We start from the raw sequence: 25970 nt of genomic DNA, 5'->3' as shown, positions 1-25970 counted from the left end.
AGCCTCTTCCAAACCCTAATGATTTCAAGCAGATCCATCATCATCAGTAGCCCAGTTCATTTTGAACCTAGTTAGGTTTTCTTTCCTCTTTCAAGCTCCTCAGATTGGATGGCTGTCTCCAAGCTAAATTTATTTTTACTGCACTTACAGAAGTGCCAGCTTTGTCCTTTTCTTCCTCTCTGGAGTGTTCCTCCTGCAGTGCTTCTGAAGAGATGTTTTATCTCCTCTCAGCATCCGTTTTATTATGCTAAGCAAGCCAAGTTGTCTTGGCCCTCACTGAGAAATGTCTTCTCCTCTGCAGACTGTCCTGTGGCCATTCCCTGTGCACAGCCCAAGAAAGATGTGTTTGCTCTGTGTTATGGGGACTACAGAAAGTATCCCAGAAAAGTGCAATTGCTGCCTCATTAGTACTTCTATGCCTAGTACACCCACAGATATTCTTCCTTAACTATGCTAACCAGTGAGATACCATTTAGCAACCAACGTTTTTATTATTAGTCTCTGAGTGATCTCCTTGATCTTTCTGGACGGTTGCATTTCACTGCAAACCAGCTCTCTGGTGCTCAAGGTCACCCCGTATTCCTCTCTGATATTCTGATTTTCCAGTTCATGGGCAATGCACTTTAGCTCTGTGTGTGCTGCAAAATTCATTAACACACTACAGTGACAGGTTGTGCTCTTGTCCTTCGGGCCAAAAATAAAACTGATCATAAGACCAAGCCTTTAGAAACTCCCGTTAGTGAGCTCTCCCTTGTTGGATACTCCCTCTTGTATTACAGCAAACTGTATCCTCTTCAACTGCCTAGAGGCTCTTTTATTAATTGCCATCTCCTGTTAATTGCCACCTCCTCCAGTTAAGTGAGTGTCTTCTGCATGGTGCCAGGTGAGATCCTCCTCTGAAGTCCGGTTAGTTCTGTTGTACAGAACTTCCTTCCTCTCTATTCTTTATGCCTCACAGGAGCTCCTTTAATAAACAGATACGGATTTTTTCTATTTTCCTGTACTTTTAACTACATTCTCCAGAGTCAAGTGCCCTGTAAGCTATCTAGGTCAGACTAATGAGCGTGCAGTAGCCCTGGCCACTCTCCTAGCACTGATGCTATATATTTTTCTGCATTTACTATGGGAGCCCATAAGAGCCCATGTTCAGCATATCTCACTCCGGGCAACTCAGGCGCGTGAAGTTAATAGTGTGGCTGCTCTCCATGCTCTCTGTATTGTATAGAAAGAGAGATTGGCTGCTGGTAGCAATTCTTTGTGATTCATGCAGGCGGTCTGCAGTGCCCATCTCTGGTGTTGAAGTGCACCTGACCACAATACTGGCCCAATTTAAGAGCATTCTGATCTCTCTGTGGTGCCCTATGGGGGCACAGCTGCAGGGAGGGGATGGTGTCATGGAGCTGAAAGGTAAGCAAGAGATTGGGCAGAAGTGTCCCCAGGAGCTGCAAACTTCCAGCTTGGAGTCCAGTGCCCTTGAGTGGAGGACCTTAGTGAACTTCTGTCATGCTGACTTGCAGGGTTTTTGGAAGCAGCTCCCTGGTAACAGTGGAATCTGCCCTGAGCAAAACTGAGAAAGCTGACACTCTGCTTGCCCTGCAGTGTCCAGGTGGGCAAAAAAGTCCTCCAGAGTTAACAGAAGGCAGAGACAGCTGGTTATTTTGGGTTCTTCTTGTTGGCATTGACTTATCCTAAAAGGGAATGTGCTTCAGGGCCCTGGTACATGGTTAGAAGGAAAGGGGACAACTATTCATTTTCTTTCTTTCCATTTGGGTTTCTACCTGTTTTTATAGATTTATGCACATTGTATAGTCACTCGAAAATAATCATTAACAAAAACAGCCTAATCTCATTTAATATTCCAAGTTTCCCATTGTTCTATGAGGCGGATTTGCTAAGTGCTCTGAAATGCACAGTCACATTTGTAGATGAGGGGTGGGAGAAAAAGCAGCGGGAATAATAATGATGATGAAAAACTCTAATGGAGCTAAGCAAATTTAATTCCAAAGATGAGGAGACAGTGTAAAAAAGGTACCAGGAAGGGACCTTAGCTGTCCTCGCAGCAATCCCAGCCTATTGATTTTTTTGTGAAGGATCCATTTGTTTTTGAGCGCTCTCCCAGAGGATGCCGTTAAATTCTGCAGTGAGCATGCAGCAGGAACATGTGCTGTGTTTCACAGATAATGCAAAGCAAAACAATTTGTTCACCCTCCTGCCTTTACTGGAAGGCACTGCGTTTTTTAGGACAACATAAAAGGACTTCTATATAAAGTTTCTAAGATGATAAGAGCAATCATAAAAATAGCAAGAATGCATAATCTCTGAGGAATACAAGAACATTTCTCTTAGCTCTTCCAGGTTTTTGATGGGATCAAAAGCAGTTGATTAATTTGAATAGCAAGGGGGACTGTTTGCTTGGAATCGCTTTTAATTTTGGTCTAGTAGTAAGGAAAACTTTTCAGACTGGGCTTTCAGACTCAAATCTATTGCACAGAATGACACTGCTGTTCAAGCTAAGTATCGTTACCTTAGGTAGAGTCATGCTTCTCATTTCTTTTATGCACCATTCTTCTGAACATCAATTATGGATAATACTGTGAATGAAGACTAGATAAAAAGAAAACAACTTTATCTTGCCCCCTTTTTGTAAACAGCCTAACTAAAGAAACAGATCTTATCAGTTCTGGAATTTGTTTGGGAAATCCTTCCAAAACATGGAATTGAGATCAGTCTCAGAACAAGCAAGGTGCATACTCGGTCAGCATTACTGCATGACACATTATTATTTACGTTCAGACTGAATACAAGAGCAACTAAGTAGACTAAGGCTGGCTGTGGAATTACAGTAGTTTAAATATTCTTAAAGCAATGGAAATTTAGAGGAACAGTTTATTTCAGTTTAACACTAATGACCTAGAAAATGTCACAGAAATTGAAGCTGGAAAAAAAAAACATTAGAAGTTGGAAAAAAAATAAATTAGGTCTTTTAAAGACCATTTATACAAAGAAATATTCCAGGACTACCAGAGGTCAGGAGCAGAGGTAGGAAAGAAAAATAAACTTTCATTTAGAAGAATGTAAATGGAAAAAAAAGGTCTAAACCAGAAATCATATTTGGTATTGCAGACAGACTCAGAAAGGAACTAGTGCCAAGAGCCTGGGCTGAGAAAAAAGGAACAACATGAAACTAATCTGCAAGTAATTTGGTAGCATGGAAAGCAAGGTGACACATAGGGATACTGCAAGAATGTGGGGAGCAAGCTTTCTTCACACCAAAGGGATATCAAAACTCCCCAAATCACAGCCTCCTAGGGTCCATGGGAAGAGGTGGGTCCTCTCCACACTGCTGGGGTGCAGCTGAGCATCTGCATATCCTCTTGCCATGGGCAGGGCTGTGTGCTCAGAACACCACGAGGCCTGTGGGCACTGGTGGCTTTGCTAGAAAACAGTGATGTCTTCTCCACACAACAGCCACAAGCAGTCAGTTTTAACCATTGTAATCCTGGTATCGGTCCTGGTATCAGTATCAAAATTGGAAATTGCTCCGTAATCTTATCTACGAGGATGTCAAGGAGGATCCAGACTCATGCCATTGCCGCCTTGCAGTGCTGGTCTGAGCAGACCAGGGGTTCTTCACTTCCTTCAGCAATGCAGGCTTACAGGGAGAAAACACCAGGAGAGAGCCAGAAGGTCTCTGACTGTGATTTAAAAAATCGAGTCTCTCCTGAATACCAGACAGCATTTTTTCTGGACCTAAACTACACTCTGAGCTTTTATTGCTGGTCCTAATTGAACTCTCTCATCCATCCTTCCAGCTTTGTTCGGGATGACAAACCCTCCTGAACATGCCAAGGCTCCACCAGAAAATCAGCATCTGTGAAAGCCTCCAGATGTCACGTGCTGGCATTACAAGCATTTTCTCTGCTTTTGATCTCTTTCATAACACACCTGGAAGATGTTCCCTAGCTAGTATGGAGCTAGCAATGCCATCTTTTTTTTTCATCAGAGCTAAGTAATGATGCTTTTTTTTTCTGTCTAAACTCATAGATACCACTGACTGTAACTCACTACATAAAAGACCAATCTCCACATAAGAACTCTTGGGCTGCATTTACACTAGTATATAAAATGAGGTAGTGATCCACCAGAAATGGCCTGCATGTGGAAATAGCCCAGTATCTGTGCTAGCTCCCAAACTAACCATGCCAACAATGCATGCAAGAAAACCTGTTCTTACGCTTTGGCTCATGGATAGCATGTTTGATTGGCTACTATATAGTTGTTGCTGACAATTTGGGATACGAGGAATTCTTTATTAGAGGATCTGATCCTGCAGAAGTTTGTACTTACGTAACAGTTTTTTTTTATATAGGATTTATCTCATCAAGTTTAAAGTGAATAGGAACCCTGCAACTAATAAAAGATGAGTGTGAATATGCATATGTAAGGAAAATCAGAAACAGCCTGTGACACATCTGTCATCTACACTGTTGTGAAGATACGCATGGACTTTTATAAAGTGCTCGGAGTAAAACAGAAGGCTGCACATTTAATAGAGAAGTATGTCTTAAAAAATCTAAATCAGATTTATGCAATGCTATGACTTTGGAAAAATTTTGCATATCATGAAGGTCATTTGAGCTAGAAGCAATGTGCTGAGCACAGAACAGTGCAGGCTTGCATGCACAGGGACTTCTTCAGCACAGGGGAAGGAATTTTTCTGATGACTTGTGCCTGGAATTGCAGAGTCAGATTGAGACTGAACATTGTGAAAAAGAAGTGCAAAGATTGCAAGAGCTCCAGTTACAATGCATCCCAAGGAGGAAGAATGGTAAGAATAGTCACTGGCCTCTTCCCAGCCACCAGACTCGTGCAAAAATCAAAAAGCTCTGTGGCTCGGCATGTTCTGAAGCCAAGGTTTGCCGTTTCATCTTCTTGGCTTTGAATCTGGAAATGCTGCTCTCCATTTTGTAGTCAAACAGTTTCTTAAATTAAAGAGTATCTCAGGTAAGTCTGGCACATAAACAAGCATCCAAACAGAAGAGTGCTGCTGACAAAGCCCTTTGTTTAACAATCTGGCAATGCAACCCACTTTGGTGGTACAGAATCCCTGACTGCAAATAGGAACAACACAGGATGCCTCTGCAATGCCTTGCTGAAGTTATAGCACTCCACAGAGGATCTGTGTGCCTGTCTTCCAGGCGGGAAAATTGGAGCTGTGAGGTGTCTGGGCCTGTAGGGCCTGGCCCAGAGCCGCCACCATAAGGCTCATGAGAGCAGCAGGCAGCAGCCAAGTCTACCAGCAGCTCAAAAATAACCCAACAAAAACCATGTCCGTCTTTGTGAGGGCATGGAAATCTCAAAAATACCACCTGAGTCCAGCAAAGGGGAAGTTTACCCCAGAGAAATGCAGCCTAATGTCTTTCTAAATACAAGCTGAACAGGAAGATACACCTAGGAAACCATGGAGCTCAAAGACAGACTGTGCTAACAGAGGAAAACACACCGAAAGACTTTCCCACTGTCATGGCAACCAAGTTAGCCATGGTCATACAGACCCGGCTAAGCATGCTTTCAGGTGTGACACTGTTCTCATAGACAGCCCTGGAAACACTTGAGATTCACAGGTTCACACAGATTCAGTTCCCTTCACTATCACAGAGATGCTGTAAAAAGCTGAGAAATGGTGGAGAAGTTTTGAAAGAATATAAAAAAGCCTCTGTTTGGATTGGACAGCCCGATTTTTCTTTTTTTAAATTTTTTTAATATTAAAAGCTGAATGTGGGTGTTACTGCTTGACTAAGCAATAAACAAAGAAGAGTGAAAGCACTCTACAAAGATCTGAAACAGGCAGACACACATGACAGACAGATTTCTTAATCATAAATTAGGAAGGAATGTAATTGCATGCAATGGTATTGCCTTTGAAAAGAGGATATTAAAACTGATTATCAAAGAAAAAACGTCTTTCTGATAGTGATTTATTAGTCTATGGTTAAATCTCCCACGAGGAATGCTCCTACTCTTGTTATATTCAAAAATATTAACGGATGAACAACCGGTACACTTACAAAGCAGAAAATTCTTGTCCTTACAGAAAAATGGGCCAAACGACTTCATAACTCTAAATTCTCAGATATATGTTTGGCTGCACCACACACTACTGAATAATAACAAAAGAAGCCTACAATCCCTTCTAAATTTAGATGTGGAAACCTTAAAATAAATTAGTATCATTTGATCCTGGACTGTAAGCATTTTCCAGCGATTACGGCTATTGCAACAAACAAGACAAGGATTTATTCTGCAAGCAATTAAGTAGGCATTATTCTCAAAGCTTTGTTTCCCCTGGTTTGCCAAAAATGACAAAAACACAGTAAAGTGTTCTAAGGTTGAAACAGACCTGCAATGCAAACTTGGGCTAGACCAGTACAAAAGCAAGACTGTGCTGCCAGGCTTTGTAAAATAATGTTGACACACAACTGCATAAATAATGGTGTAGTACAAAACATAAAGTTGAACCTAGGAGCCCGCCTCTACAAGACATGCAATGTAAAGGTGTGGAAGTCTTGTTTTGAATTAAAAGGAAACTGCAATTAACACTTGCTGTGCAGTGTCTTCACGGGTTCTTCAGTGTAGGTTGGAGGTCTATCACATTTCAATTCACCAGTCACTTTTGCTGGAGATTTGTTGGAAAGAAGACCTGAAAGCAGACTGCCTTCCTATTCTTCTCCAACACAGCTCACACAGAAGTTAAACTGCACCTTCAGCTTTTGTGTAAAAGTAGAAGAGAAACTGATCAACAGGAAACACAGTGTGGGAAGAACACACCATTTCCTCTTCCCCTGCAGCCAGACAAGAGTTACTTGACAGCTCTTCACAGCACTGGTAAACAAGCCCAGTGTCTAATTAATCTCTTACAGAATCAAAAAAATGGCATCTCTGTTCTCCCTACAATTTTGTAATCTAGAATTAGATTTCTATTAAAAAAACCTCCATCCAGTGTTACCAAAGGAAATAAAAAGTGAAATGTTCATATATTATTCCATATGATAACATTCTAAAGTTGATAGTAAAGCAGTTAAAGGACAGAATATGGATTTACAGTGCCAGCATTATATCCTCAACTCAAAGACCTCAACTTTACAATCCAACAGCTAATGTGACGGACAATTTAATGGGAGTCGTTGAAGAAGTCTGACTGTAAACTCACCTTATTTTCATATGCACTGTGGTACTGCTTGGGGTAAACATAACTGATAATGAGTGGATTTAATCTTCCTCTTTAGTGTAGGTGTAGAGAGGCCCACACATCTATCATTCAATTTGCTACTCCCCACCCGTTCTAGTGGTGTCCTCCTATTGGTCAAATTTACAATAGATTTTAGCTACAAAGTCTTTCCTAGGAGCCTTGTGATGTCTTCCAGTAGGAACTGTACTGAGATGGTAAAGGGGCCATCCCTATTACAATACTGAAATACCATATCCAAGCTATCATTTTTTGCTTGGTTATAAAGATGCAAAAAGCTGTGACATGCAATAGGATGGCTTCCACCCTCTCCCATAGCACAGTAAACACCCCTCTTCATTTCAGGTACTACAGTTTTGATTTCCTAACTTTCTGCTACCTATAAATGCCTACTGCTGATTAAGAATATTGCTTTGTGAATAACCTCAAAAATCTTCACAATATACAGTGTAAATGAAGTGACTGCTTTTAAGAATGGCAAGCCAGGATACATAAATCCTTATGAAAAATAATTAATTTTAGTGCAAAAATGTCTTGAATACCCTGTGTCCATTTATTTTTAACTGTCACTCATTCACAAGGATTACATACAGTTAGGAATCATAGAATTATTTCTTTCATTGTCAGTGGTTGCTTATGATCTTACCAATGCTCTGTGACACTGAAAGTCTGTTAGAATTCCATTCCTCCATATTTTAATAGGGATAGCTTGATATCTGAAAAACTGGGGGAAGATTAGCTTTCTTTTTTTTTTTTTTTAATGTATCCAGCTACTAGGGCTATAAACTGACTGTGAGCTGAGAAGCAGCATGGACACGCAAGCTGAAGGGATAGAAAACCCACCATGAAATTTCACATTTTCCCAAACATGGCCAAGCAGCCTAGCAAAATCACATTCCACAGCTTCAGCATACCTGCTGCCCTTACTGTCTATTCGTACACACGATGCAGTTGTTTACATCTCACTACCATCATGGTTGCATGCTTCTTGAAATTTGCATCTTTCAATTTGCTTCCACTGTATTTTTCAAGAAATTAATTTGATGCTACCTAGGCTTTTGAGAACTACCACAAAAATAAACTCTGTGGGGTTTTTTTTTGTTGTTTAACATACTACCCTCTTTGTACTGGATATGATGATCTTTTTCTGCTTTCATCTTTGTATCTCCAACTTACCTTGGAAAAGTAGGAATTTCCTCTTTGGTCACTGACTTCCTAAGGCATTCTTAAGACTGGTAAGTACTGCCAGCAGGAAATGCAGTACTTCAAAATCTAAGGCTGCTGTAAAGGAGTGATGTCTTTAAAGTCTTGTTAGAGTCAATTACTTGGGACAGGATGCTGGATTTGGAAATAACATGCTTGTATTTGTGTAATCCTTTGAAGTTGTAAAGTGCTACATTTTCTTGTCCTTGGCCCTTGCCATGAGTTTGGTGAATTCTCACACAATGCATAACACTATTTGATTAAAGATGTAGTATTTTCAGCAGGAACTGAACACAGACAGGATTGCTGTTATGTTAAGACAGATCGATGACAATGTTCTGTGAGGCAGCCACACTTTAACTGAGCTGTCGACAGTTCAGAGATGGAGGAGAACAAATGGCCAACTCTCCACCATGCTGTTCTAACAACAAAACTGCCAGGCACACATGCCTGCAGCTGAGAAAACACGGACAACTAGGTCTATTTTTCTTTCTGATTAAAACAAACGTTTTATCAGTTGAAGTCTGAAAAATTCCAGTAACTTCTGTGTACTTACTGGGCTTTGCTTCTTCTGGTTTTGGTATCTCCCTTGCCAGAAGGTCTGTATTTCCCTGGCTGTAACTACATTTCTCTCATCCAAGCTTCTGGCAGACTCTTTTCACCTTTGATACATCCCCAAACCCAGCCTCAACTTCACAGCCAGAAGTTTTGCCAAGAGGCTGATGTACTGAAATGGCCCTACTTTTGCTCTGCTTTCTGCCTGATCCACACCTGCCTTCCTTCTGTTCTAGACCTGGTCTTTCCTATTTCATGCTGTTTGGGGTTTTCTCCTTCCAAGCCATCCTGACACAAGTCCTCTGGTTTACACAAATCTCTCCTTCACCGCCTTGTTATAAAAGTTTCCTTATCTGCCATTCTCCCTGTAAAAGAGCAAGTGATGCTTGCACATCTTCCTGGAAAAGATGGAGGATTTCTTACTCATCCTTGATGATGCAGATTGATGTTGCTTGTCACACTGTCTCTGTCCTTTGGATTTTTTATTTATCCTTTCAAATTTTAGGAATCTTTACTTGTTTGGGTCTTCGGTTCCCCCAAACAGTAATGCCTTTTGGCATTACTGCTGCCCTTCTCTTTACAGACTTCCCTCTTTCAAGGTACGTGCTTCTTAGATGTGATGTTGAATTGATTCTTTTAATTAGGAACTTTTGTTGTCTCTAGAGCAGATAATGCTGTCTGTAAAACTGCCCATCCGGATGTGCCTTGTCAACCCAGTTATTTCAGCATCGTTATCACTGAGCTATTTCACTTCCACTTTTCCTTCTTTCTTCACTATCTTTGGTTCTCCTCTGAGTATCACAAGAACAGAAGCGTTCCTGCCTACCACACAGTTTCTCTTGTTTACCACACCACCTTTCTTTCTTCATAAAACCCTGCTGAGGGACAAGTTAGGTCTGTGAGATGAATTAAACAGCAGACTGAGACTTGTTAAATGCTCAAGAATATTTAATAAATGGAACGTATTGCTTCTATTCATATCTCGGTACTCTGAGATGCCTCCAGATGCACAGAGGCAAAATTTCCCTTTTTACCATGTTATTTTACGTTGCTTTTTACAGCACTGCAGCACCTTGCAAAGTCAAAACAATGTGCATGGATAATCTCTTAGATAGTCCGTTTATGTAAAGTTAAGAAAAGAACGTTAAAGATTTTGGGCAAGTTTTATCTAATTAGAAAGGAATTAATTACGATCTACTGAAAGATGTACCTCTGGCTGTTAATTTTATGAGGATGATATGCCTTGAGCAAAAGCACAGAAATAGGTTTTTGCAAGAACTTAAGAAAATATGTTTTCTCATATAAGTTGTTATGAGTTTTGCATGTGGACTGTATTTATATATATATATATATATATATTTATGTCTAACATGGACAAGAAAACAAAACCTAAATCAGAGAAAGAAAAACAGAACAACTGATAAAGCTTCCCCATGTGTGAGCTTTGGCTTCTTCACTGTGAGATCTAGCTCATGTTCAACAATTTCATTAACCAAGACATTCCCCCTCCCCACCCTCTTCCTTTCTTTTCTACCTATGGAAATTTACTGGGATTCCTTCTGTGGATTATCTAAAATTGGGGAAGGTTCTCATGCACCATTATCATGCCTGTTGTCACATGTGATATATTAGCTTTTCAGGCAGAATATTTTGTCTTGGAGACAGACGTGAAATGTCTGTTCTATGAAAGAAATGACAAGCTAAAACAAAATCACAGCAGTGTTCATGCAGCTTTTGGGTTGGATTCAGCCCTGGGGCCAGTGATAAAGAATCAGTCATCTTTTATGGTCTTTATGAATCTGGTGGCTGAATCTTCTTGCTATCACATTAACTCTTACAAGGAAGTCTGCTTATTACTTATTTAAAAATCTGCATCCTAATGTTGCATTATTTATGCAAAAAATATTCTGAAATAGAGGGAGCCACTCACTTAATACAGAATGATCATGACTAGGAGTACCAGGATCAGCTTTTATTCTGTACATCTTAATTTTCTGTTTGTGCTTTGAATTTTTGGTGTATTCTTGTGAGCTTAACAGCCAAGTACCAAATAATTTAAATCTAGTATTTGAACCGGTCAGCATTTTTTGCATGTGAAAGTAATTAAATTTTATTAGGCTGTCTGTGCTGCTTTAACCCACTTTGTGACCAATGTTCTTTTTTTGACCACAAGTAGTGAACTATATCCTGAATGTTTGGCACAAAGTTGTTTTTTTCCAATATTCCACAGTAGATCAAAACCTAAAGCTCACCATACTCCATTAATTTTTAAAGGCTTTTTCATGCAAAAAACCATCATTTTAAACAGGTCAAAATTATTTGGGACCTAGCACACTGATGCACATTTTGACATATAAACATATAGTGGGAAAGCTTCTGTTTTTACATCCATACGTACATCATTTTTGGTTTACAATTCACAAATAAGCAAAGGTTGTCATTGATACCATATGATATCTCCTAGTCACAAATGATACCAAAGAGAAAAGAAAGGTAAAAGCACTTACGTTTGTATACAACTGTAAAAAGATGTATGTGTAAAACTTTTTTACCTTGTATCTTTGTACATATCTATGTTCCAAGCTTTCTTGGAGCTCTTGTTTACAACAATGATTTCAGTCACGGTTCCAAAACATGGATTTAATTTAAGACTAATGAAAGGATTAGCAAAGTAATAACAATTTACTGTGATAAATGTATAATATGTGCCTCTTCCAATAAACTTAAAATTATTGTTTTAATTAGCAAATGGAATTCAACATCTTCTAGATGTCTCATTAAAATGAAATTAGATGCAGGACAGGGAATTTTAATTCAAAACATTCACTTTCATTGTTGGAGCACATTCCTGAATTAGTTTCTAGATTATTTTAGTAAATGTCCCTGCTAATGTACTTGTAAAATGTAGGGTCCAGCCTTGTTAACATTCCCTCTCAGAAAGAGGATGTAGGAAGAATTTCATTTCAAAAGGAAAAATAGGATTGTACACAGTGACCTCAAGGATTATTTCCACATGTAATTTAATTTCAATTTCTACATCTCAAAATAATTGACACTGTATTCTTAGTGATTACTGAATATCAACTTGCTAAGCTACACAGAAGATCCCTCAGCTGAGGCAACTGCTCTGAAAGCAAAGGTAGAATAAAATTTTACATCTGTAAAGATTTGGAATATTCACATCTACTTTGAAGTATGCTGGAGCCTCTCTCCTGACAATGCCAACCTCCTCAGCAGCTGTATGAGTAACCAAAGATAACTTACTTTCTTCTGTATCACATAAAGTGTTTGCTGTGTAACACTATGTCCACAGAGTGAGAAATGATATAAAGTGTGAGAAAAAAGATGGGTATATCTCAATGGTTTGTGTATCATAAATTAATGTTTCTATGGTAACTCTCTGAAGAAGAGTAAAATTTATTTGTTTGAGAAATAAGCACTTAAACTGATAATGGCAGGAAGGAATTTCAAACAAATTTGCAGTTAAGCGTGGCTCATGCCTAATAGCCATCCTGGGTTTGCTCCAGACCATTTTTGCTCTCAATCTGCGAAGCTTGAAGGAAAAGACAGTTTTTAAAGATGTTCAAGGGAGACATTTCTCCGTGTGGATACTCAGGTTATGCCAACAAACTACAAAGATACAGCAGGAGACCTTGGATGTAAAATATCCCTAGACATGAGCCACCAGCTGTGCATACTTACCTACCTCTGCACCATCACAGACCATCACAGAGTATGACTGTCTTCTTGCCATAGCAGGACACTTGAATCATTAAACTTGGGATAAGTGGTTGGACACAAGAAGCTCACTAGTAAGCTCCTCGAGTTGCTATGCTGCAGCTTCCACCCCCAAGGAGTCAAATGGCTTCATTGGGAAGGAGTGGATTAGGCATTTGGAAAAGCTTCTTCCTCAGAGGGAGGTGGGCATGGAACAGGCTTCCCAGGGCAGCGGTCATGGCACTGAGCTGCCAGAGGTCAAGAACTGTTTGGATAACTCTCTCAGAGTTATTCAGGGTTTGAATTTTGAGTGGTTCTGTGTGGAGTGAAGATTTGGACTCAATGACACTTGTGAGTCTCTCTAACCCAGAATATTCTGTGATTCAAAGAACACCAGCAGCATGTTGGACCTCCCCCCTTCCCTCCGAAACCATCCTCCCCACTCCTCCTCCAGAATTCTCATTCCTTCAGAGCCAGAGAGGAGAGGGCAGAGGCAGAGATGGGTAGAGGACATGGGAGAGGTGGTGTAAGAGGAAAACACAAGAGAACCAGCCTTAGCAAGCAAAAACTGCTGAATGCTGTTTTTAGATGCTCAGTTGTTTTTTTTGTTTGTTTTTTCACAGTTGAGCTCCCTTGCCTACTGCCCCTTATCTTATATTTGGGCATCTAATCACTCCCATATATCCATACGGCTTTTGAGTTTCTCCTGTTAAAGATCATGCTTGCATTTCTTCAGTCCAATTTTCCAGAGCTATTTTGAATTCTAATCCCAGCACCCTGAGTGACTGAGCCTCTTCATCTCACAAGGGATGCTTCTGTTGCATGCCTTGTTTTACAAGGGCAAATGTGATCTTCATGGATATGAGTGTAATTTATGCCTCCTATAAAAAATAATCCCTTTTTGTTTCTCTAAATGGTACTGAAATGTGAAGTTAATGCAGAAACACGAGTAAGTGAAGATAATGAAGGATGTATTTGCTAAGCTTGGTGGAACATCATTTGTGCCTCATGCAGAGTGCTGAACTAAGTAAAAACTTGATCTGCATCAAATGAAGTGAACTTAACTGACTTTCTTGAAGATGCATAAATGAGAACGCCAGGAAGCAATGCTGCAGTGTTGTCTGGCTGCATGGATAGTGGGACATATGAATCCAACCATTCTGGCACCAAGAAGATGCAGCAGATCAGTAAACTCAAGTGAACACTCCAAATTGCTTGGTTCTTTTTTTTTTAAAAAAAAAAAAAAAATTCAGTTGGATTCAGGTACACAGACAAAACAACTGCCGTGCAGATCTAAACTCCACATATAACAAACAAATAAAACAAAACAAAAAAAAAGGAGGTAAAGATTTGGACACATCTTGTGCACACTTTTCCAAGAAAGCTCCCAGAAATAGCTTTGTCAAGGAGAAGTTACAAGGGATAGAAAAAAAGCAGCATAAAGATCTTTCATTTTGTCTGATACGAAATGCCATATGTTTTTGCATGCTTCGTTAATGCTCCCTTCTTTGCTGCCTACAAATGCACAATGAGTTCAACCTTCAGGGGTCAGCAGTGCTCAGCATATCTATGTGAACCGAGCTTGGAGAGTCTGCGGGGACTGTCGGATAAGGGAGGAATGGGCTGAATATTAATTCTGCAGGTTTAGGTTGGACAGTTTAGAATCTGAAAGCCAGCTAGGTAAATATCATCCCCCATCTTGCTGAGACATACAAACGTTGCTAACCACCCAGACAGCTCTGTTTTGAGAAGAAAAAAAAACAAACTTCATTCAGAGGGTGCACTTGTATCGTATTCTTGTGTATCGATTTGCTAGAGTATAAAATTCTCTATTTACTCATAGTTTTGAAATTAGAGTAGCTTTTTTGGGCTTTCCAGTGCACAGCATCCTGTGTTTTGAGCGATAACATTCATTGTTGGAAAGCTTAATGCTATCAGACTAGCTATACGTGGTATGGAATCAAGGTTGCTAAATGCATCAGTTTTGATTGCTGTACTGAAATACAAGCAGGGTAAAGTCTGCTTCACTGTCTCTTTTTTATGCCCAGTGGTCTTTCATACCAGGGTTCTGCCTAAATTTTAGTCTGTGAAGATTACCTTCAAATTAGAGTAAAGTAGAGCTCAGGATTTAGATCTACAAATCTGGCTGCAAATGCCCTACTCCACTAGAAGCCTACCGATTTGGATGCAAGGGAGCACAATCTTTGCAGCTTTACAATGCCTTAACAATGCGCTGTTTATGGACGCTGTTCAGCATACATAGGCATACATGCATGCAAAGCTGAGAGGTTGAAGTGAAATGACTCAGTGGATTTCTTCTGTTACAGCATGAACATTACTGCTACTTTAAGCTTTCTTATTCGTGTTAAAAACAGTGGACTGAATAAAGAAGAGTAAGAATTGGAAAGGATATGAAAATATAATGATGACAGTATAATAAATTACTGCTTACCATTTCCTGAGTGTTTGCAAAATCTGCCTCTTTTGAGCTACACTGTACCAAAAGCATTATAATATTAATCAGGACAATACAAGGAATACACGTTTCTATCAAAAATGACTTAAGGTAATACACATTCCTGCTCTCTAAAGGCAAAAACTAAATAAACATGACTTTTTTCAACTGACTGAAACTGTACAAAATACACTGGCAATGCATGTTTATACATGGTTAAAAATACAGCCTGAGCCTTAGCAGCCTGTGTCTTGCATCTAGAGTTTTATCAAATGTAAAATAAACTGCTCTGTATCTAACTCCACATCACAGCAATAACCCCTGAAGTTATTTTTATTTGGCCTCAAATGAACATAAAAAAAGAATTTTTAGAGCAGCCATTTCTTTCTGCAGCATCCGTCAAGGCACTGGCAGTGCAGCCTCAGTGCAGAAAGTGTTAGTGCTTCTGAAACGTATTATTAGTGTAAACCTTGGCCTGGACTTGACTTTATTTTATATTTTATGACAGAATGTCAAAACTACTTTGAGATGCATTAATGTAGTCACTGGAATGAAAATACTTCTAGTCAATCAGTGTTTGATCTAATGCAGTTAGCTACACCACTCAGTCTTCAAGCTCTGACACTCTTACACTACAATCTGCCTTTCATCTATTACACGGAGAGGTGACTTACCACGAGGGAGTAACAAATCTTGAATCCTGGTTTAGCCACAAAATAGTCATCGGATTTGAAGGTTATCTTTATCTGATTTGTTCTTGATGTTATTCTTGGAGGTACTTCCTTGTGCCCACACCACCGTCCTCGTATAACTGTGCTGGTCTCCGATAAATCTTCCACTTCCACAAAGTCATACCTGGGAACCAATGCAAAGAATTAATGTTTCCTGACTCTGGTTCAGTTGGTGGCTGCAAACAGACAGGGGCAAAGCTGAAGATGAACTGACAACTGGCCCCTGTTCTCTGCTACAAAACACCAGGCTAAATGTTACACATGGTAGACACGCTCGCTTAGCTCATAATATACTAAGCTGCAAGCAACTGCTTGAGTGCCCAGATGGCTACTTCTGGTACCGCTGGAGCATGACAGGCAGTATTTTCAGCCATGTTCTATTAGCGATGTGAGGCACTTAGACGTGCTTGGTACACAGTAAACACACCGATTGCACTTCATGTGGTGGATAAATAATTTAGAGATCTGATAAGATATTATTTGAAGTAGGCTGCCCAAGCAAAGCAGCTGCAAGCACTTGTGCACTTGCTGGTGGTCCTGAACTCCCTGCAGCAGCATCCGCTAGCTCGTCTGCTGTGCTGGGGCAGAGTCAGGAGATGCCAGGCGAACAGGGAACAGGACATGCTGATGAAAGGTGATTGTTAGGATCTTCTTTGTAGGTGGTAAGATGCTCCCTGTTGTATCATTTGGAATGACATATCAGGCTTTACGGCAGAAAATGGGGACTGCTCTGCTGTTTTCCTGAGTGCTGTCACCAGAAGAAGCATCATCTCTTGCCTGCACAAGGTCACACCTTGGCCAGGTACATCCCTGGTTGTTCTGAGCCTAAACTTGGCTTTGACAGGAGCAGGAAGCACCAAACCCCAGGGATGGGAGGGCACAGCAGTGGCATATGATACCACAGCCTGCTTGTTTGTGGGCTTGGGTCATCTACTGAGTTCATTTATTGAACTGGAGGTAAAAAAAAAACAAGTCAGAGAATAGAGTCCTGATTTAATTACATCTATGAAAAAAGCAGTCCTTGGATATCTGTGGAACTAGAAGTAAGGCTCCACACATTGCAGCCAGCAAGGGAGAGGTGATGACAAGGTGGGCAGGCTGAGTACAGGCAAGGAGATACAGGGAGAGCTGCCATCCCCACAGCAATGCTAAGCATTAGAACATTGGAGGTCTCCACTCAGGAAAGGCTTTTATTGCCAGACCACGTGCTCCTTCCCAAGAGGGAGTTTAAGACTGTTAAATAACCCTTACATGAAACATGCTGATGAAGAGCTCCCCATGCCTTGGGCCTGAGGACCAGGCGCTCCTCTGTCCCAGATCACAGGACATGAACAGCTCTGTCATAGGAGCCTTGCTTTCATTTTTCTGCTGAGAACTCATGTGAAAAAATCCAAGTACACTGCAATTTGAGAATATCAGCCCTGCTGCTTTTACATCCACAACCCCCAAATTACATAGAACAGAAAATAACAGATTTGCTGTAACTGAACAACTACATCTGCCCAAACCCTGCTGAAACAAATGTTTTTTATGACATTAGAAAGTTATGTTCCAGACAGAAGTAAAGTGGTCTCTGGTTCTCTCCACTGTTGTTGAGCAGGGCCCGCTCTCCGGTGGGCATGGACATGGCAGGCCAGCACAGCTCCTTCACCACACATGTAAACTGCTCCCAGAGGTCTTCACAAAACACGCAGGTGTGACTCTGAAGGACACGGGTTAATGGACAACATTGGTGGTAGGTGGATGGTCAGACGAGATGATCTTAGAGGTCTTTTCCAACCTTAATGATTCTATGATTCCGTGAACTGCTAGAAAAACGTGGGGCAAATCCATGCAGTTCTGAGAAAGCACTTCTGTTTTCAACAGCAGAAGCTTTGCTGCAAAAAACATGGAAGTAGGTGCAATCTCAGTTGTTTCTATGCTTCTATCCAGAGCTTCAGAAGCTAGTGAACTTAATTGCTTTTCAGGATCAACTCTTATCAAGTGCCTGCAGAAATCTAAAAGCACTTCCAGAAAAATCTGCAAAGCCTTCAATATTTCCCCTCCTGCTGCAACAGCTCTGCAAAAATGTACCTTTTCACTCCGCAGCCTGAATGAATTTCAATCAGCTCAGCCTAATAGTATGCAAATTACAATAATTAGCATTAATGAAAAATGAAAAGAAAACACTAGGAACAAAGTCAAAAGCAAATACAAAAGGAAGCAGAGCCCCTGAATTACCCGTCCAATATGCACAGCATTAAGCAAATGCTTGTGTCTCAGTATTCGATTAAAAACATGCCATGCTGTCTCTCTACAGCAGCACAGGAGAGATTGTCAGGTACTAAAGCAGAAGAAAGCACTTGGTTTTCAAGCATTAACAAAAAAATTTAACTATGCAAACAGTAAAAACAAGTGTGGAGCCATCAGAAGCTGTCTCCCTGGGAAATTCCTTGCTTTGGAAGCAAATAAAAGTTTTCCAGTAACTCCAGGGAAAGCTCTATTTCTGAAAAGAACGTGGTATTTCTCCAGCTTCTATAGACATATGGATTATAGGAGATCTTTGCTTTTCTCTGCATCTTAAATTAGCTGCTCTGGGAAAAGCAGCTGGACTGTCTTCCAAAAAGGTCAAAATCCAGAACACTGATAATGGCTTTACTTCCCCTCATTGTGCCACCACCTTTAATGGCTCTTGAAAGAAAATACTTCATCTTTCTTCATAGTAAATTAGCCCTCTGTTTCAAAGATGCAATGATTTAAGGTCAGCCACAGTTTATTCACTATGTAAATATTAACAGGCCACTTCTGTATGCATCAGACTCTCAATCTGGGAAAGCATTTGTGGTACTAGGAGGTAACTCATTACTTTGCTGCTGATCTCAGACCAGCAATACCAGAGCAGAGCAGAAGCTGCCAAGACAATAAACGTGCAAGGGGAAGAGAGCCAGTTTCAGTCTGCATTCCTTTATTGCTAAATGGAAAGCAAACCTGCAGAAATGATTTTCTCTACTGGTAATGCACAAAATTAACAAAGCAAAAACACACACACAAAAAAAACACCCAGTAAAACCCTACAGAGGTACCAAGCCCTATACATGCAAATTAATTGCCAAAGAAGATAAGATAAGAAGGGGCTGGCTGTACAGAAATCCTAACAACTGAGTTCTCCGCATAGATAAGGTGAAAATGACGGCATGATCAGGCAGAGAGCTAGAAGCTGAGACTTGAGCTTTTGATGTAAGCAGCATCACAGCAATCTGGTTTTTGGAGTGCATGGCAATCTTAAGCCTTCTGACAGATCAGATAGTTGAATAAAGGAAATAGAAACTAAAAAATTAAAACAGTATGTCGTTTATAGTGTTTTAGTGAACACTGGCAAGATTCAGCTCTGAGCTCTGCTATCACAGAGCAGTTTATCCACCTGGGTTAATCAGTCAGATCAAGTGAGCTTATGGCCACTTTGGCTTAGAAGAGGAAATAGAAAGAACTGATATAGTAGAGTATCATCTATTAGATATACTTGTATGCAGAATATACTGATGTTTGCAGACCTATATTTTAAAGTTTTAAAAGAAAATATGCCAGTGAAGAATAACATTAAATATTAACAACATTGTGAAGAAAATCGCCATATTTTTCAGTGCATTTTTATCTGCCCCTCACACCATAATACCTACAAATAAACCTACTGAAAAAGATGTTTCTGTCTGGATGAAACATGACAGAGGTGACAAAGGACAAACACCCATTAATATAGTACCTGAGCTGTATGGCAGCTGGATTTGAGCATGTTAAGTGTCTTGTGTATAGAATGTTACAGAAGAACCAAAACCTTGCACAAACTGCTTCAACTCTAGGGTAGCTCAGTTTATGATAAACTCAAACACAGGTTGGAAGAGGCTCCTGGAAGCATGACCCTTGAAACAGGGTCATCACAGATCAAGTCAGGGTTGTGCAGGTTTTCGTTTGCAATCTCAAGGCAATGGTCATGCCATTAACCTAGGTCGTCCAAAGGAGCCCTTTGCCAACTTCCACATCAGAGGGCTTGCCACTCACCTGCAGATCTCATTTTCAGGCTCCTCCAGTCCAAACTGATGATCAAAAGCCAGCTGGATCCTGGTGCTCTCCGGGGAGTGCAGCCGCCACGTCAGCAGGAGGTTCCTGGGGTAACTGCTCGGGAAGCGAGGACTGTGGATGCAGCCATTCCCTGCCACACTGATGGTCTCTTCTTTTCGGTACAAGTCTGTGAGGTGATTGCTCTCTGTTAGTAGTCACAACTTGTAGAAATTAGTGTGTTGTTCCAGTTACAGGAAGGCAAAAAACACAACAGTTTATAAAACAGCACAAATTATTTGCATTTAATATCTAAGACTTCTTAAGACTTTTTAAAGTCAAATCTAAGAGCATTCATTATTAAATGGAATTACATTGTGTAGTCCCTTAATTCAACCCCCATTAAACAATAAGAACAGTTCTCAACTGTATACATTCTTTATTTTATAAGTATATAATCACTTTTACAACAATACTGATTTCATAACTCAAGTCCCACCATTTGGATTTTAAAACAGAATTTAAAACTTTAATAGACATTGCAAACATGAGAACAATCAAGTGAGGCAGAATCAGTTAAAAAGGTAAGCATCACTGTTCCCCAAATCTGGTGCTGTGGGGGAGAGTTGTTCTCTGAGAAAACCAACAAAAACAACAAAAGAGGGATTCTAATTTGTTTACCAGACTTAAGTATTTCCTCCCAGAAGCATCAACACAAACAGCAACTCCATGCTTACACCAACAAAACTGAAATCAGAATCTCTCCCACCAACCGTATTCTTGAGTAACTTCTAGACTAATAGCCAAGCCATTACTTAATTACAATTCCAAAACTTTTGCCTGAGCAAGTACTCAATTGTTCCTAAAGTTTACATAAAGCCTCGGCTGCTGTAAATCCCTTGCTCCAAGGATAGCAGGAACTGCGCCAAGTTCCACCTCCAGGTCACAGTGTCTCTCAACTGCACCATGAACTTGCACCACCCAGCCGTGATCAGTAGTAGGACTGGGCTCCCAGCACTGGCAATTGACAAACAGCTGGACTTGTGTGCATCGTCAATTTCAGTGTGGTGAAATTTCAAAGGTCAGATCGTTTCTAGGCAACGCACAATTTCCAGTCAAGATATTTGAAACTGAGCCTCCATGTGTGAAATAGTTATCTACACATCCCTTACCATGAGTGGAGATCTTGAGCTGGGCTCCCTCACAGCACAGCCAGTGGGACTTTCACTCTGGCAGGTCCTGACTCAGCCAACCACATGGAACAAATTTCAGCTAACTAGTAGAAACATGAACACTGTCTTGTATATGAACACCTAGCCTTGTGTCCCGACCTTAAACTGAACATCCACATTTCTAAACCTCTTTAAAGATAATAAATGTTTCTTAAGTACCTTTGGCAAACAAGAACCCAGAGAAAAGCTGCAAACTTCATGGTAAGTGAAATTACTTTTCAGGTTGCTTTTTGCTGGTTCCTGGCTGTAAATATCTCCCCACACAAAGCTGTAAGCAGAGTGGACGTGTGTCAACAGTTCACTGTACCCTTCCGACAGGGTAATAGTTCTAGCTTTCAAACAACCCTCAACTTGGAAGATAAAAGTCTGAGTTTCCTGTAAAAATCTCCACAGATCTGTTTGTGACATCTATTTTTAAAATGCTTTTATTCAAGATTAAATGCTCTCAAATCCTAAGATACCCTTTCCAAGGAAATATGGCCTTGACTTCATAGCTCACGGAGCACAGAACTAGCAAGTCTTGTTCTGTTCTGTTTTGCTCTGTTTTGGCCAAGTAATTTTGCAGTGGAAAAGTGGAAATGCAGTGGAGATAAATACCACCCACAAATGGGTTTTGTTGCAGTTTTCGCCAGGAACATCTACACTCAAGCCTGCCTTTTATTTTATTTATGTATTTTTCTTGGGGAAAACAACAACAGCAAAACCCTCTCTGTTTTTAGCTCCCTAAATTTGGGATGAAACAAAATGTCCAGCCAACCCAACTTAGTTTCTTCTGAAATGCTGAGAACATCTGACTCTGAAAACACGCAGAAAACTCACCCAACAGTATATAGCACAACTGCATAAAAAATGCTCATGAAAAGGGATTAAAATGAAAACAGTTTTGATTAAATCATATTCTGCGCTTTTGAACAAAGCAACCATTCCCTAAGTCAGAGCAAAACAGGGCAGAATTCCTTCAATACCTGAACTTTGCTTTTCTTTCATGGGCAGTATATTCCTGCAATTTCCACTACCAACACCCACCTCACCTTGCAGTTCTGTGCGGTTCACACTTCTGATGGAAAGGTTCTCCTTCCCAGTCAGACCTAATACAAGTTTTTACCCTGGAGCTGTCAGCTGCTGAGATTAGGGTGCAAGGGACTTCACATGAGCACACAAATGTGCTTATATATACCTCAAACAAAAAATCTGTGCACATTACTTGGTACATCAGCAAAGAAAGTATGCTAACATTGTTCTTGTACCCCGAGCAGACATGTTCTGTTGCAGTTTTTTATTCAACTTAAACTCTGAATTCAATAGATTGGGGTGTTTTGCAGTATCTAGTTAGGAACAGGTGAACTGAAAAATAAAGCTGTACATGTTAAAAAATCAAAGCACACTGACTTATCTCTATCAGAGTAAATGCAGTAATTACAGATTGACTCAGTATAAGGGAAAGGCTGGAGGGAAGCCTGGGGAGAGGATTCTGAACAAAAGCATCACAGTATGAAGATATGGATTTTCCATACTGAAAGAAACTTTGGCAGGCAACAAAGGACGTAAATACTGTTTCTACAATTCCTCACATGACATTGGAGCAGACTCTTCAAGAGCTTTTAAATAGTTTGATTCTTTCTTATTTCTGTTCTCAGATGCTAAATTACAATCTGAAGTGGTGCAGCCAGGGCTGGAAGTACTATTTTCTAATAGGATTTTCAGTGCAATTTTGCAGGGTTAAATGGTTTAGATTATACACAGGAGCACAGCCATCCCAAACTCAGTTTCTGAAGGTTGGCCACTCAAAAATCAAGTATCTGGGAAACAGCTTGAGGAGATGTAAGCAACCTGTATATTTCTTGTAGCAACTGAGGCATATGACTAAAATAACAAGACCATTCCAAGCAGGCAAGTATTGTCATCATCGGGTACACTTGGGGGAACTAACGGAAAGCAGATACTGGCCATGGGCAAAGTCAGAAAAAAAAAAAAAAGACAACAAAAAACAACACTTGGTAAATATGGAGGCAAAGGAAAAGGCAATCCCTCTTCCAAAGCACTGAACTGTCCCATGCTGTGATGCAACACAATGCAGTATTATACAGTGTCCTGAATGCCACGTAGTAACTGTATTCCATAATGCTTTATGGGACTAAATAAAAGATGACAGCGGGTGATACACTGCCTGTCACATTTACTAAAAAGCATATAAAATCATTTCACAATGAATAAAAGAAAGCGTTAAGTCATAAGCCAAAGAAACAGAGGCCATTTAAGCAATGCACACCAGGGGCATACTCTAGATGGCAGGAGCTAGAAAGACATCTTTACACATGGGAAAAGGAGACTATTTCATAAGAAAGATGAGTGGGAAGGAAACTAGGGAGACAGTGAGGCAATTCCCTGCTGAGGCTGAACTGACTGGAAAGCAACTTTATATTTCACTTTTCTGAATTCTGTTTTCTTCCCCCTATTCCTTGTCCAAATTTTAATTTTAAACTTATTGGTGTGTATGATAATCCAGCTGTCCAAGTTAAAAGAGCAGCTGTGTTTTCAGAAGTGCTAGCCTCCCTGCCCTTGCATGGAGATCAGTGAAATACAGGGTGATGTTCAGCCCAGTATGCAGGAAATTGGGCTTGTCTGAAGACCCTCCCCAGCGTGTGCACCCAGCACATCCTATGGTTTCTCCTCAGCATGGGCGTGCTCTCCTAATGCCATGCTGCATGAGTAGCAAGACCTGGAAACCACAGTGTCTGCTGTAGATAACTGCATTTCCTATCAAGTTTTCACAATGTATCAACACATCCCTCTTAAACCTGCTCCCACTCAGGACATGTCTGCTACAGAAAGAGGTTCGCTTTTATTATCATCCTTCTACAATGAGCTCCTTCAGTTAAAATCTAAACAAACTTGAAATGCAAGTACTGCTTGCTAACAGCTAATCTGCCATCTGTTCTTGGATATTCACTGAGCAAAGAGGGTCTGTAGGTGTCAATTACTTCAGAGAAGAATTCAGAGAACAACCTGGTCTAAGGACCTAACCAGTAACATAGAATATTTAATTCCACTTTTCTTACGTTTCTGGAGTTCTAACTCCCCTTGCTAAGGTGTTTTTCTGTATGTAAGTTTACTTCTGTCTTTCCCTTGTACTCACAGAAGTTGGCCCACATCAACAAACTCTTGACATGTTGGTGGAGACTGCAAGTATACCACACTGTGACATGTTTTACAACGAGAGTATACCCTCTTAAATCCCACGGAACATAACCTGATGAGCTCATCCTCTCTTACAGCTCAGAAGAAAGTTGCTGGAAACCATGTGAAGGTTCATTTCACCACTTGTAAAGCTATTTGTTTTATTTCAGGAAGGAACCTTGGGAGTTTGCATGTGGGAGTTTTCCAGATATAACTTTCCTCCCCCACCACTGCAGTCTTTGAAACAAATACAGCGGTCAATGGTTTGCCACCAGTTTTTAAATACATGAGATAACCTTCGGGGAGAATAATAGCTCTTCAGTTCCTTCAGTTGAAAATTAGCCTGATCTAAATAGCTGAATCTACTGAGTGAGAAGCAAAGAACAGTAAAACATTTTTGAATCCAGGCCACAAATCAGTTCATCCTGGGGACAAGCATGCCAAACAAGCTGTATTTATGGCAGACTGTTCAGATATTCATTGGCTTTTTTTCTTTTTTTTTTACTCCTCCATCTTCCTGCAATCAGGAGAAACTTTACTTGCTATCCATAAGTTTCTGTGTAAATCAGAGAAAAAATGACTTCATGGTCAAAATAGTGTATTTCATAGCTGGTCACAGGTTGCTGCGGAGATTTAAAACCGTAAGGTCATTTACCTAGTTAAAAATGATATTTAAACAATAAAGGAATCTTAGCTGGTGAACACAACATTAGAAGTCCTCTTGGAATGAGGAAAATAGTATTTCATGGTAGCACTTGTCCTAGACATCTCCGTCTTTTAAGACAGAAGCTTCATGCACCTAGATCATTTCTGCTCCTACAGAGAGCCATCCCTGGGGGAATGCAGAATGGGCCTGCACAGGTGTCTGTAGGGTGGTGGAACAGAAGGGTTGCTGTCAATGAGACTGGAATAGCACAGTACTAGACAGCAAAGACCAGTAAAGAGAATACTAAGTGGGCAATTAGCAATGAAGTCAAGACACGTAACTCACAGTGTGTTACGATGCTTCCCACTATAATAAGCACTATTTTATTCCAATTTAATAATACTATTTGTACCATTGAATGGTAACCTTCCTAACAGCATTATGAATGCAGTACCAAAGAAATAATCCCAAAATGAAGAGCAGGTTGGCCTGGTATTCAGAGATGAAGACTTACTCTTTTGTGTCACCTCTGGCAGGCAACTTGCTCAGTCCAACTGCACTGAGCGCTGAAAAAGCAAACCCTCACTGTTTTTTTTAATGGAGTTATCAACCTCTGTGACATTTGCTTTTTGTGGTGAATTGTATTACTTGTCTTTACTTGACCTCTTGATAGAGATTTGTTCTACACAAAAGAACATGCTGAATGCCATATATTAAAGCAGAAGTGTGTACAGAAAAATAACATATGCTAGGCCAATATATAAAAAAATTGTTAACTGCCAGCTCTTTCATGGGTTGTAATGTTGCGATACATCTCCCTGCTGAACTCTTACACCAAGAGCAAACTGGCTGCATTTCTCTCTTGGAATTCCATTAGTAAGTAGGAAAAGGGAAAAAGTCTTTTTCAAGACTATGGAGCTGTAAATATGCGGAATAAGACTAACACAAATTACCACATGATCGGGAGAGCAAAAAT

The 25970-nt window shown here is 40.3% G+C and overlaps 1 protein-coding gene across 3 annotated transcripts in view; it reads right to left on the bottom strand.

Annotated features, from left to right (window-relative positions):
• PDGFD (platelet derived growth factor D) overlaps positions 1-25970 on the bottom strand; it is a 138365-nt gene that overhangs the window by 39420 nt on the left and 72975 nt on the right. The window contains exons 2-4 of one of the 3 annotated variants that reach the window (XM_048936173.1): positions 19943-20147; positions 15851-16031; positions 15174-15215 (exon numbers count right to left, since the gene is read on the bottom strand). In XM_048936173.1, the coding sequence (XP_048792130.1) occupies positions 15174-15215; positions 15851-16031; positions 19943-20147 (428 nt within the window). The remainder of the gene's footprint in view (positions 1-15173; positions 15216-15850; positions 16032-19942; positions 20148-25970) is intronic. The other 2 variants (XM_048936182.1, XM_048936191.1) reach the window with 2 other exon arrangements.

Source organism: Lagopus muta, chromosome 1 (genome assembly GCF_023343835.1).
Source record: "Lagopus muta isolate bLagMut1 chromosome 1, bLagMut1 primary, whole genome shotgun sequence".
Classification (NCBI taxonomy): Eukaryota; Metazoa; Chordata; class Aves; order Galliformes; family Phasianidae; genus Lagopus; species Lagopus muta.
This window is presented reverse-complemented; position numbering and strand designations above follow the sequence as displayed.